The sequence below is a fragment of the Pteropus medius genome, unplaced genomic scaffold, assembly GCF_902729225.1.
Source record: "Pteropus medius unplaced genomic scaffold, Ma_sr-lr_union100, whole genome shotgun sequence".
In the NCBI taxonomy this organism is placed as follows: Eukaryota; Metazoa; Chordata; class Mammalia; order Chiroptera; family Pteropodidae; genus Pteropus; species Pteropus medius.
Genome location: NW_024346065.1, coordinates 1,748,241 through 1,763,528, shown reverse-complemented (window position 1 = coordinate 1,763,528; position 15,288 = coordinate 1,748,241). Strand labels below are relative to the sequence as shown.

Genomic DNA, 15,288 nt, shown 5'->3' with positions numbered 1-15,288 from the left:
ATAATATATGATATGAAAAGGCAACTGAAGCAAAGACGACAAATGATTTAGAAAAAACTTTATTCCTAAATAAAGAGAAAAATGTGGAGTTGTATAAAAAAGCAGAAAGGATGGGTGGTAGTGAGTTTAAAAGTCAGTTTAGGAGTAAACTGGACTGGACCACTAAATAGCAAAGCGTTTTTCTAAGTTTGTTTGGACAATGTGCAGGCAATACTTTTCTTGGAAATAAAATCTGATCGGGGTTACAAGACAACAGGGGAACAATGTCAGTGACTTATCAGATGCAGAGAAGTATAAAGAAGGCAATATGGGCCCATCAGCAAGTTGTAAGGCTGAGTACATAGGAGATGAATGCAATATCTCAAATTAGTTAATGGGGCAGCCATGTACAGCAAAGAGAGGAGGCAGGAGTCAAGCAAACTCAGTCAGCAGTCCAACTTAGTGGCACGAGGCAAGTAGAGATAGGTAGCAGAAGTGCTAAACAATCTGCACCTACTTATACTATTACAGGCATAGACTGGGCAGGGCAGGATCAGGCAGGCAGATGGCATAGGCCTGTGGTATAGGAGTATGGTAGGAGAGCTGATAGACAATGGTAGGCAGTTTAAAATGCTAAAATTGCAGATGGATATGGCAGTACTAGGCCATATGCTGATGGACAAAGCACCAGAGACTGAAGAATACAAATCAATCAGCAGATGAGTAAAGTGGGGCGAAAAAGTAGAGGAAAAAAATCAAAGGTAGTCAAAGCAGGAAGATAGAATAGCAGAAAAGCAATGACAGATCATCAGAAGCAGTTGGGTAGGGTAGTGAAAAGCTGTCAGCAGGGGAACAAAACACCATTCAGGAAAAAATGAGACTGAGAGTGAAGCCGTCTCCTGAATTTGGCGTCTTCCATCTAGGAAACACCGAAAAACTGCATATGAGAATCCACAAGAGAATAGCGCACAAATGGAAATAGCAGATGGATCTGAACTCTATTGCCCAGGGATACAGAATGGCCCTAGAACACAGATACATAACAATCCACAAGAAAATTAAACAGATGGGAAAAATAGGTCCAAGCATTTTTTATAATGAAAAAAAATAAATAAATAAAACCAAAACACTAAAAATCATTAATCTGGAAATGATTGGCTGGGATTGAAGTCTTCGCTTACCCCTTTCTGGAGCCCACAAAATGGGAATGTTGGGAATTTCTGCAGCAGAAAAACAGAAGAGAAAAGGGATTTCTGACTCCCAGTTTGAGGAAAGCAGGTCAAATTTAGTGCTGTATGAACTGGTTCAGGGAAATAAGAACCAGCCTGAACCTTCTCCCTTCCTGGGAAAGGTTTACGAAGCCCTCACACCATCATTTCCCACAACCTCCCCTTTCACACTTACCTCCAGTGCAAACAGTTTCCAGCAAGGAGGTATTTGGGAAAATTCACTCCCAAATTTACACCATAGCAAAATTTGAGGATGCCCAACTAATAGTATTTCCTGTGTAGGTCAAGTTTCTGCTTCAGTGGGATCCCTTCTACCCTTTGTGCATGAGCAAAAGAGATAAGTTACTTACTAGAAACTACCTACCTTTTTGAAATTGGATGAGAAAGGAAGCAGGGACAGTGATACCAATAAATAAATAGTAATACTAGCAAATACCTTGGTGATCTCATCAATTGTCATGGATTTTAATTCCATTAAGATGTTGATAACTCTAAAAAACATCTCTAGCTCAGACTTCTCTGAACTCCAGATGCATATATCTAACTGCCAATTTAACATCTCTGCTTAGATATCGTAAAGACAGTTCAAGTTTCCATGACCAAAGTAAAACTCTTGATCTCCCTCCTCAAATCTACTTTCCCACAATCTTCTCCATTTCAGTAAATGGCAACTCCATTCTTGCAATTGCCCAAGTCAAAATACTGGGTCTTATATGTGACTTTTCTCTTTCTCTTATTCCACCTGTTACCTCTACCTTCAAAATACATCAATAATATATTTCTCACTACCTCCACCTCTATCACTAATCTAAGTCACTATTATTTTTCACTTAGATTATATCAATAGTCTCCTTAACGGTTTCCCTGTTAAAACATGTAAGATCATACCAGAGCTCTGCTCCAAACTCTCCATTATACTAAGAGTGGCGTACAGGTTCTACTTGATCCATGGCTTGCTCCTTCTCCTCCTCTAGGCGTCTGTTCAAATGTCACCTTATCAATGAAAGCTTCCTTGATGGCCTTATTTAAAATTACAATCCTCTTTCCTGCCTACACAACCTATCCACCTTCCCTAATTTATTTTTATCCATAGTATTTATCATTTATAATATTACACATTTTACTTGTTTACTTATATTTGTATTACCCCACTGAAATGTAAACTCCATTGAGGTAGGAACTTTTGACTTCTTTGTTCATTGCTATATCCCCAATATCTTGAACAGTGTCTGGCATATATACAGTAGGCATTCAGGACATATTTGAGTCTGTGAAGTGTTAATTTCTTGTGGGATATCTCCTTTCTCTGTCTTAAATTCTCAGAGTATCCTTCTGAAAGCTCACATACTGTGAGTTTTTGATTAACAAAGTAGATGCTAGTACATTACAGAATAGGAATGTCCTAAATAGGGCCTGGTAAACCATAGCTAAAGGGACAAATCCTGCCTGCCGCCTGTTTTATTGCATGGTTTGCAATCTAATAGTGATCTTTACGTTTTTTAATAATTGAAAAAATCAAAAGAAAAATAATATTTCATGATGTGAAAATTTTATGAAATCAAATTTCAGTGTCTATAAATAAAGTTTTATTGAGACACAGCAAAGCCCATTCATTTATATTGTCTTATGGTGGTTTTTGTACTACAGGGCTGGTGGCAGACGTGAGTAGTTATAATAGATACTATGTAGTCAACAAGCCTAAAATATTTACTATCTAGACCTCTAAAGAATAAGTTTGCTGACCCCTGCCCTAAGGTCTTTTTTTGTTTAGAAGGCAAAGAGTAATAACTAAAGTTTGAACAAAGATAAACTAGAGCATTATTGTAAATACTGTTGCTCTTGTTGCTCAAGATATGCCTATGAGGGAAGGTGCACTTATACTAGGGTTTGCTTTCAATATTATATTAAAGCAGCTGCCTCATTTATCTAGATATTATTTAATAGTGATGGTGATATTCATTCATCTATCTATCACACAGAGCAACCTCATATTAAGGGACAGGGTACAGTATAGGTACGTCTTGAAAATGGCAAAAAGAGAGGAAATGAGAAAGGAAAGTAAAGAGGGCCCATAAATAGAATTCATATCAAAGTATCACATAATAAACCAAGTCTCTAAATACTCTGTTTAACAATAATCGGAAATTGGCATCATATGAACCTCTTTTGAACCTTACCAATTGGTTATACTACAGGGACCTTGAGATAATAGCAATCTCCTATACGACATAGTCCTGAATTAGAACAAGCAAGAGACACATATAAGATTCTATTATATTTACCCAATATTCAAAACTAACAGCTACCTTCTCCTTGGTTCAAATGCCTACATTTTGTGAAAGTGTTTTAAAGATTTGCAAAATCTTATGCAAAATCACCTCCTAATCAAAACTAACTTATATTCTCAGTATACAAATTTTATCCTGAGAAATATTACATGAAAGGATATTATAGCATATGCTGCAATCAAATATGGAAAGGAGTGAGGGGGAAAACACACTTAAATCGTCTTGATGATATCTATCACTATAATGCCATCTTCAATCTTCGAAGAGTAGAAAAATTTATTTCCTCTTATATCAATCGGTCCTTCCAATACAATCAACTGCTTCTTCTGCAATGTTGCCTTTGACCTCTGGTCTCTCTCTCTATGTGAGTGTGTCTCTCTCAGTGAAACTGACAACAGACTCCATACTTCCAATAGCTTTACTGCTTTTTTCTTCTCAGCATCTTTTGAAGAAATGGCTTCTTCCTGTAAATTCTCATCTGTGTGCCTGTCATTAATAATTACCTGAAATGGTTACTCCTTCCATTGAACATTTGTCCTCCATTCTTAATAGCAGCCATGGTCTTTCCAAGTCCCAATATCAGGAAATAATACTTGTAAAATTATTAGAATAATTCCAAGTAGTTTATTTTGGTATCTGAATCTACTTTCTGATTCCCCCTCAGTTTCCTTTTTTTGGCAGGCAATAACATAGTTACAAATATTCTGCCCTACTAATACAGCGATATTATTCTAAAGAGCTCAGAGGATTTAACAGATATAAATCCATTTGTTGTCATTTTATTACATTTTGTGTGAAAAGCAACCTTACATCCATTTTATAGAAGGAGATCTAACATAGAAAGATGAGTACATATTTTTGATTTCAGACAATAATTAAGGAATATCCTGAATCTTCATTCTTGCACCTATATCTCTAGATAAATATACTTTTAGCACTTGTACTTGCAAAGTATTTAATGATATTTAGTTGTCAATGTCTTAGCATATATTTTATAAAACTAAAGTATCCTGATATGCCAACCTCTGTTCAGTTTATGAGAGTAGGCTTACAAGGGTGAGCTGAAAAAGTAATTTCAAGATTTTATCACTCTGACAGATTCAAGGTAAAAATCAATCTTTAACATGTTATCCTTGTTTCTTTTTATTTTTCCTACAACTATACTATTGTATATTTCAGGTCCTATCTTGCTTGATTTTTTTCCTCAGAGGAAAATTCTTTTAATATTTATTCAACCATTATCTACTTATTTATAAGCTAAAGGTCTTTCTATTTATATTGCAGGTAATAATGGCAAATATTTATGTAGCAAATAAATATCGCTTTTAGTGTTTTACTTACATTTACTCACATAATATAACTACTCTATGAGGTAAGTAGTCTTAGTCTCTCCATTTTATACACAAGAAAACTGAGGTATAGGAAGTTAGGTAAAGTTGTGTAAGGTCACACACTAGTAACAAATGGATCTAGTATTCAAACCCAAGTAGTCTATGCTCTTAATCACTATATTATGCTGCCTCATAAGTAGTTAAATGGGCAACACTACTTTTCGAGTAAGAGCATGACATAGAATTTATCATAATAAGTACATTTGTATGTTTATTGGTATGATCTCTCTTCCCCAGAGGGGCCCTCCAAAATCTGGTATGGTGTAGGCATACAATTAAGAAATATACTTAAGGGAAAATGAAGATATCATTTTATTTATGGGTTCTTCATATACAAAAATTTTGTTTTTGCCTTATGCTAAAAATTCCAAAATTCTGACCTTGAGGAACAATGTGCTTTTTCCCTCTGTAGTGTGGCTACGTGGAATAGGAGCCATTCAACATAAGTTTTAAATGCAATGTCACTTATTGCCCTAATTACTTCATCTAAGTGGTTAATTTTATACCTATAACTTTTCCACTGGTACAATCATACTAAGGAGCTTCTCTTTTTAATGCATAAATAAAACAGAGAGTGAATATCTTGGAAAGTCTGTGGATGGTGGAAAAAAATAAGTGCAAAAATAATAAAAAAGTGGACCTAAGGGGAAAATGTAATATTTATCTTCAAATATTAGAAGTGCTGTCATGTAAAAGAGGAATTGCTTTTTTTATTGTGCATTGCAAAGGGCAGATTAGTACCACTGAGTAGAAATTATAAGGCATCAAGTTTCAGTTGGATTTTTCAACAGAGTTGTACAAGCACAAACTCTCAGAAGAAGTAGTAATTGTGATGTTCAGGCAAAGGTTGGGAATGAAGAAAAGCGAGCTAAGACTATGAACAGTGGTCTTTGAATTCTTCTCAAACTCATGATTTCTCTATTATTATATAGTTTGTAATTGTATATAAAACAGTAAGCTAACTCAAGATTCAACACTGACAAAATCTATGGTACGAAAATATTCCTTGTCTTGATTGTAAGATTTGTATTAACTAAAAAGGCTCCCAAACAACAAATCAACAAAATTGTAACTTGGTACTTCACTGCAGTTTAAATTTTACATATAAATAATGGTATAAATAGTCACTAGGTTGCAGATTATAACAGGACTTAAAAAATATCAAACAGGGCATACAAATAATCTTCAAAAAGAATGACGTTAGTCCAATTTGGGAGTGTACTGATATGCAAACTTTTGAATAAATGCCAATTCTCAAAAAGGTCTATTTTTAGAGAGCCTCGATGGCATGACTTTACTGTGTCTACTGGTTGATAGTAGACTTCTGAATTCTGGCTTCCAAGGAATCTCTGAATAATAACAGTTGCTGTTTTTCATCTCTACAGATGGTACTACTCTAGCTGTTCTAAGAAAGAGATTAAAATAACATAGGTCTAGTTTTTCCATCCTTCTATGTAAAGTGAATCCTCTCTCTAGCCAGGAAGATTTTCTTAATTTTATCTTTTTCTGTAGCTTAATATACATTTTCCCTTCTTTCTTACTCCTATCATAATGCCCTCTTCTCTCCTAATCTGAATCTTGTTTTTCTCCTTCAATTACAGCTTAAATTCTACTTGCATAAAAATTTCCCTGATGACGTAGCACTCTCTTAATCTTTCCCTTTAAAGAAATCTTTTGGTCTGAATTTGCTGAACATTTCTGGTACTAGGTTTATACTGCCTTGATTTGTCAAATGACTATTTTAGGAGTACACGTACTTTAACATTTGCTCAATAAAGCCCAAGGTGCTTGATAAATACTTGTTACTGGAACAAAGACTATAAATGTTTTTAGCAAGTGGGAAGGTCCTAAGCATGCCTATGCTTTGTGTCATAAATTGCTTTTCGACGGACAATGCAAAATAATTATAAACACCAACATAAAGTGGACTATTACTAAAAAGCTACCGTGAATATCACATATCTTAACTGTTTTGAGCCATATTGCAAGAATTTTAAATTACAGAGGAACTAGAGACCTAAAACAAACTAATAGGTTCAGGTAAGATATCAGGAGGTTCTTAATGCAACTGCACTAATAATCCACATTTCTCATATAGATTATAGAAATTCTTACTATTGTTCTTTTGCCCCATGCTTTAACATAGTACTGGGGAAATGCTGCTTACATCTTTATTTTTTTAGATATTTTCACCATGTATGTTAGTAGCTAACAACAGATACCAGAAATACAATGGTTAATAGCAGAAATATTTAAGATTGTCATGTCTAATTAGAGGTAATAGGTAATATTAATTAGATGAGGAAGAAAAAGGTAAAGAAAAACTGAATATTTACCGACCATCTACGAAGGTGAAAGTGCCAGGCATTATACTAGATCCTTTACATACATTTTGTCACTAGCTTAGATAACTTTGGGTCAATTAATTGATCTGTTTCTCAGTATCTCCATCTTTAAAATAGACATATCAATAGTACCTGCCTTATATAATTGTTTTGAAGACTAAAAGAATTAACATATACTTAAAACAGAACCTGACACATAGTAAGTGCTGTATAGTGTTACGGTTATTGGCTATGTTTATTCTTTCAATTATTAGAAAAAACAACCTTGAGAGATAGGCATTAGCTAATTTAGCAGATGAGAAAACTGAATTTTGAATAGATTAATTTGCCTTAATTTCATAGTCAGTGGTAGAGTTGGGATTCAAATTCAGGTCGGTCTGACTCTATAGTTTTAGAGTTTCCACTCTATCATATTACATCACAATATGTTTAGACAAAAATAAGACATAAAGACATATTTCCCATGTCCAGGACTATTTCATAAAAATTATAGAAAGGGCTCCTTAAAATGGCATAAAATATAACCTTATCTGACCATAGAGGAGTGGTATATTTTATTCAATCTAGCTTAAAATATTTCAAGCATAAGGGTTTCTTGTATTCTGCTTTGTTATTGATTTCATGTTTTTGAGTTATCCTAATTATACAGAATAATTTTAAGATACTCAATCCTAGCTCAATATGGTTACTTTTAGCTTTACCATGTATAACAGGTATTTTATTTTAGTCCAAACAATCCTAGAACTATAAAATAAATATTCATAGAGTTCTAGAGTACATGATAGGCTGTCAGGGAAGTAATCAATGTTTTCTAGAGAAAACTGATATATATGAAAACAACTATAAAATTTAAATGATCTATGTTAGAGATCAAATTTTCCTTCAAAAACAGAAATTATTAAACATGGTGTTTCTGCTATGCTTCTGCTATAATGTAGTAGAATTTTTCTGATTGTTAATGTCAAGTGTTAACTTTTAGATGAAGCTGTTAAATGTCAATTTTCACTGATTTTCACAAGAGTTACAAATTGAAAATCATTAACATATAGTCAGTAACTTAGGTCAATTATGTCTCCTTCCTTTTACTTACACAGTGTTCTTCTTTTTGAAGCATTATAATGTTAGAAAGAATAATGGTTAATGACTGAATAAAATGATAACTGACTTACAGTACACTCACATCTAAAATTACGAAACATAAACTTTAACAAATTGATTATAAATCAATTTTATAAATAACTTTTTCTGTGCTTTTGTATTTTTTTGGAAAAAAAATTCCTAATAACTTAAGTGGAAACAATTTGTAGAAAGGCTTAGATAGTAATCCCTTCAAAGAAACGTAAATATTATGGGCTATTAACAGAACATAGCTTCTGGAATTCATCATCTTTCCCTAGAAATTTATCCTTTGTACCAGACTTTGAGTATTCTACCTTTTTCACATTAGCCATTTTGTCAGATGCCTCTTCACTTCCATAATGAACCATAAGAACTGTTTTAAGTGAATATCCCTTATATAAAATTTAGTTTCCTGAAATTTTTGCTATTCCTCCTTTTGCTTGATTATTTCATAATGACCATTTATATCAGGATACTTTTGTTAGGAGGTATTACTAAGAATCACAGTTTGAAAAATTTTTAAGAGTGAGATTTTACTTAACGTATAATAAAGTTATTAATTTGACCAATTTAAAAAGTTCAAAATTTTATATATTATTTAAAATAAGAAACTTTTATTTTTGCTATGCTATACTGTCTGTTGAGACAATGGGCGATATCTTTCATTATGGCAGAAAAGTGGTGGTTTTTCGCATCTTCTAAAATTACAAAATTTAAGAAATGAAACCCAACATCATTTCAGATTACTAAAGAACAAAGGTTAAAAAAAAAAGTAAATAAAAAGTGTGAGTAAAGATAACTTACTGTCATCCAACGGACCAGGGGTTGGCAAACTTTTTCTGCAAAAAGTCAGATGGTAAAATATTTTAGGCTTTGCAGACAATATGGTTTTGGCTGCAATTATTCAACTCTGCCTTTGTAGCCACAGGCAATATGTAAATGAATTACTGTGGCTGTATTCAGATAAAACTTCCTCTACAGACACTGAAACTTGAATTTCAAATAATTTCATGTGTCATAAAATATACTCCTTTTGAATTTTTTCAGCCACTTAAAAATACAAAATCCATTTGTGGCTCACTAGCAATGTGAAAAAAGATGACAGTCTGGATTTGGCCGACAGGACATAATTTGCCAACCCCTGTGATAGAATAAGAGTTTTTTGAAGATAGGAACCACACCTTATTCATTTTTTAACTCAAGTAACCAGAATGGCATTGGATATATATTAAAGATTAAAAATACAAAACTGATGAATGAATGAGTGGATGAGACCTAGAATGTAGGCTTTTATTTAACTCTTTAATTCATGGTCAAAATAATACATTAGCAGACAACCCTTTATTCTGGTATAGCCTAGTACTCTAAAAGTACTGAAAGTTATTTTTAACTTATAAATATTAAATGGTTTTAATATTTTCTAATTTATTGTAACATATTATTAAACATTTCTTTGTAATTGCATAGATGTTAATGCTCCTTAATCTTTTAGTCTCTTCTAGAATTTATATCTAAAGGGTTTACACTTCACCTCACTTATATGTTCTTAATTATACTTTTACTTTTTAAGAACAACAAAAGTAAGGTTAATACCTATTTTGGAAATACATCATTTCTAAGTGACAATGGGATAAGAAGAGATAATACTTAGTAAAGCAATGAGTTCTTATGTTCTATAGAATATTATACTTACTAGCATTTCACCAATGCCAACAGATTATCTAACCTTTTTATAAGATCAGAGAAAATGCAATCTATTTTTAAAAAACAAAACTTTTCAAATCTAAATAAAACTGTAAAAAGTTTGAAGAGTGTGAACTATTATGCTATTATATGTAAGCTGACCATGGGATGAATTATATAATTCTAAGACACAAGTTCTAAAAATAGAAACAACTTCATAATTTAACAAAGTCAATTCTGATTTATTAGTTCCTACAATTCTGCCTTATTCCTATAAAATATGTAAACAGGATACACTTTTCAAAACTTGCTATTCCTTTGTTTTTTCTCTTTTAAGTAGACCTGGGAAGAAATCTATTAAACTTTTCTTTGTTTCTAGGGTTTACACCCATTGATAATTTTAGAATGCTTTATTTCACTCATTTGAGTTGTCATTTCCTTTTTATTTTTTTCTAACATATTCATCCTACAAACAACTGTTCTTTCTGATAGTAGATCAAACTAATTATTGGAAATTACACACTGTAAAATATTAGTACATTAAGTGAGAAGTTTTATATTTTACTTTTATTGTTAATATTTGTGTTTTCTATTAATAACTTCTAAATTTATTTAAAAATATTTGCAACCCTAAGTTGTATATAGGTAAATGTGGTCTAGAAATAGTTTCCTCTCTTTCTGAAGCACAACTGTCTAAGACACACAAATTAAAGACAAATAACTATATTATTACACGCTCAAAATTATATTTCTGGGTTCCTAGCTGACATTCAGTGTTGTTTTTAGATGTTACAAGAATTGCGACTATTTAAGGGTGTAGAGAAAATGAGAAATTAGTAAAATTATTTTAGGGTGGCCCTACATTGCTTTTATGTTTATTTAATTTTTCAAAAGCTTATCAGTTCTATGAACTTTTGCTATAGACAATACCATATGTATTTATATGTGAGATATAAAGTGAATCTTTTAAAGATCAAAATTCACAATCAAGTAAATCACCTGTTTTCAAAAATAGATATTAGAGAAGATATTTATGTATATTTTTCAATCATTAAAAAAACCTCATACAATTTTAGCCAGTTAGTTGTTACAGGTATATATGAATGTAAGAATATAAGAGCAATTCTAAGGTTTTCAGGTAACTGAACATAATCATCTAAGAATAAAGAGCTCAATTTCTGATATAATGAAACATACAAGGTCATGGAAAGAGAGCCAGAATTCAAAGTTATGAATTTTCAACCTAGCATTATTTACTTGAAACTCCACAGAATACAAAATACTAATTTTGTGATGTAAATTATTTCCCCACAATTAAAAATAATATTGCTATCTGGTTATGAATGAATTCTATGGCAACTTTTTAAATACTTTCCAGATATAAAAATAAGTAATATTATGAAAATACCAAACCATCACAAAAAAAAATAGCAATACATAAATATAATTTAATTTACTTCAAAAACTTAACACAACACCCAACTCCAAAAATCAATGTCTTCACATATGCAGGCAATTTTCTTACAAAACAAAAACAAAACACAAACACATCTTTACAGCAGATGGCTTCCCTCCAATTGTACTTTTTCAAGTTACTCTCACAGTTTAAAAGAAATGTAAAAATTGGCCAAAAGACCATTTCCCGTAGGACCCAGAAACTAAATAAGTTATGTAAGGATGACTTCTTTTTTAAGGAGTTGAAGTTAACAATTTCTCAATACAACTCTTCTGATTAATTTAAAATCAAAACCATTTTATTTGTAAGCCTAATTATAATAATATCCAAAAAAATTTCTGTCATAATTTTTACATAGAATAGAAAACATTTTACAACTTGTTTTAAAAATCTGCATTTTCATATACTAGAACAGTGGTTCTCGAAGTCTGGAAGTATGTTCTATGGGCCAGCAACATCTGTATCACCTGGGACTTTGTTAGAAATACAAATTCTTAGCACCGATTGCAGATTTTACTGAATCAGAAATTGTGCGTTGAGGCCCAGCAATCTGTTTTAACAAGCCCTCTGACTGTGGTACAGGTTAAAGTCTGAAAAGGACGGTAATTACTTAAAAGGAGCAGAACAAAAGTATCTTTCTGTTAATAAGATAGTAGATACAATAGCATACTGATTTGAAAACAGAAGGACATAGTTCACAATAAATTGACATTTGGCCAAGAAACATGTTTTTGAGAGGTAAAGGAAACAATGTCACAAGTGGTAATATAAGTTTGCATATGACTCTGAAAGTGGCACCTGGTTTATAGCTTCCTTAAAAAGAAAGGCTTTTCCCCTGTATCAATGAGCACTTTCCCTAATTTCTCCCCTTGTGCAAAGGCTGAAGTGATTCTTGTGGCATGAAGCCTAGACATTAATTCTGCTTTTTGACTTATTAAATGCTGCATTTAAATTTGCATTTAAAACTATGGAATATAGAACCCTTTCTCATCAAAAGGACTGGAAAACTGGTATAAATATTCTACTGCCTCCACAATGCAATGTGAGAGGGGGTTGGGCAGCTCCATCCTCCCCACCAGCATCCTGGTATGCCACAAAGCTCCGCATTTCTCAGTACTTCAGATAAAGGCATTAACAAACAAGCTACAGCCAAGCATCACTAATTTCAATGCTATCTAAATAAAAACACTTTTATTTAAAAAAAAAAAAATTATGTTGCAGTCATCCTACTGTGTTTTGAGACCAGAGAGAAGGGTATCTTAAGAAAAGAGAAATCAGGTACATTTTGAATTATACTAACAAAGCACATCAGCCCGGATGCCACACTAAGATTTCCTCATATTATGTCATTTCTAGTTTAAGTCCAAAGAAAAAAAGTCAAGAAACATTTTTTTAGATAATTGTTTTTCCACAGCAAATTTTTCACATTCTTAGAATTACAAGTTTCCTGTTCTGCCTAGCGGAATTACAAAAATAAAATAAACATATTAAAAAGAATTAAAAATAACATGAATAGCTTACTCCTTGAATATGAGAAAGGCATATTCTATCTCACCTCTGGAGTGACATCTCGTGGTGCGAACCCTGTTCCTCCAGTTGTTAATATCAAATTAAGTTCCTTTTCATCACACCAATCTATCAGGGTTTCCTGAAAGAAAACAGTAAAATGTCACATGTGGAAGGACTTTCCTGCTTGTTCAAAACATCTACTTACTCAAATACTTCATATACAGTGTTACAGATTTTTTCAACAATCAACATGAAAATTTTGAAGCACAATTCATGCAACAATTCCACTGTTGATCAAAACACACTAGTTTTGGGTATTTATTCTACTCATTATTGAAAATGAGGATGCATCAAATTCTTGAAAGTAAATGAAACACAGGAAATCCCACAAATAGTTTATAATTAATGTTTGTTATATACTTATATGGCATATCTGAAGTTCTTTTCAACCATTCAAAATATATTCAGATTAAAAAAACTGAATACTATCTAAGAGTTAATTATATGATCTCATTATTAAAAACTATACCAAACTTGGCAGGTAACTATTCATACTTCAATTTTATATTTAAAGAAACAGACTCATTCACTTTTTTCATTAATAGATTCTGAGAGATCAAGAAACTAACTTGCTCATAGGTTCACAAACTAAAAGTAGGAAGAATTAGGATTCAAACCAGATCTGTGGGATCCTCAACATATATGTTCCCCTATATTCTGCCTGTGACTGAGTCAATATTTTCTGCTAAGTTTCAAGTTGTTTAAGAAACTTTTACATTTTTTTGAGAATTTATTTTACATGGTTGCCTTAAAAGAAAGGAATAAGTAATTGTTTAAATATTTTTCCACAGCAACACTATACACAGAAATTAGAATTATATAACATAAAATTTTAGAGTTGGTAGAAACATTAGAAGACTTGCCTCTTCATTTTCCAGGTAAGACAAGCAAAGTACAAAAGGGTTAAATACTCTACTCAAAGTTATCCATTTGTGTGTAAAGCAGAACTAAGATCTCTCTCTCTGCTTATATTATTGATAATTCTATTCATGCAATACTACAAATTTAGCCATTTATTAAAAAGAACTATTAAGTGCTCATTTAAGTTGTAATCAAATACTTGCTTTAGTATTATATAATTTCATTATCTTCTTACAATTCAGGTTCAAAATTTATTAATACAATTATATTATTTATGCTGATAACTAGATGTTAAACACACATAGTAGGCTAATATCTAGATGTAAAACACAATGCCCTCAGTTCTCAAATTCATCCGTGACACAAAATGTACGGTAATTAGTTAGAAGGACAAATTCAAGATCTAAAAGTGATTTTTTTCCCCTATCCTTGCACATTTTTATGTCATCCTAGTATCACAGGAATGGAAAGACCAAGGCTCCACAAGAAGGGGATTTTCCTTCTGCTAGGATTAATGGCAACAAACTATTTTTAAGACATAAACTGTAGTCTATTGAGAAACTGACTGAAGAACTTGCATCCCTGATATAGTTATAATTTTGTTCTGAGGGAAGCTTACATACACAACACAAAATCAAAGAGCATTACAATAAAGGTTATTATAAGGTGTTTTCGCAAACCAAACTTAAAAATTCCCATTGTCTTATGCTCCTATTTAAAAGGTAGAAAAGTGTAAATACTCATTATTCTAAACGGTTATTATTTCTAGTCTATAAAAAAATAAGTTGATATCACAACTTAGCAATGAGATTCACTGACCTTGTCATCCCACTAATGGATTCTAGAACCCTTTAGATTTCTTTGCAATATTCCTAAGTACCCCAGTACTAGGGTATCTGTGTCACAGTTTTCTCATCTCTGACCACACTCCATTTACATCAGATCTTGATAAAAAATGATATGACACTAAAGTATCAACAAAATGCCTATTATTAATTATTAATTGTCAATTTTCAATATTGTCAATACCAAGAGGGCATTCAAACTTTTCGAATTTCAAGATACTAATAATGAGTTAAAATAGTCACTTTATACTGAAGAATGCCACTATTTGGCAATAGACAATACTTCCTTATAACATAATTCATTCAGTGATTAAGTAAACATTTACTGAGTACCTATAACATGTATTAGGTGTTAAGTCAAAAATAAATAAATAAATGAATGAATGAATGAATGAATGAATGAATGAAAGACGGACCCTGGTTTCAAAGAGCTCACAGTCAAGTAATGGTTCTCAGCTTTGATTATACACTGAGATTATTTCTGGAGCTTGAAAAAATACTGATGCTTGGGTGCCATCTCTGG

At 32.1% G+C, this 15,288-nt stretch overlaps 1 protein-coding gene across 9 annotated transcripts in view; it reads right to left on the bottom strand.

Annotated features, from left to right (window-relative positions):
- The window catches only part of GPHN (gephyrin), a 390,537-nt gene that overhangs the window by 233,851 nt on the left and 141,398 nt on the right, over positions 1–15,288 (bottom strand). For all 9 annotated transcript variants that reach the window (XM_039875261.1, XM_039875256.1, XM_039875259.1 and 6 more), the window contains exon 4: positions 13,046–13,138. In XM_039875261.1, the coding sequence (XP_039731195.1) occupies positions 13,046–13,138 (93 nt within the window). The remainder of the gene's footprint in view (positions 1–13,045; positions 13,139–15,288) is intronic.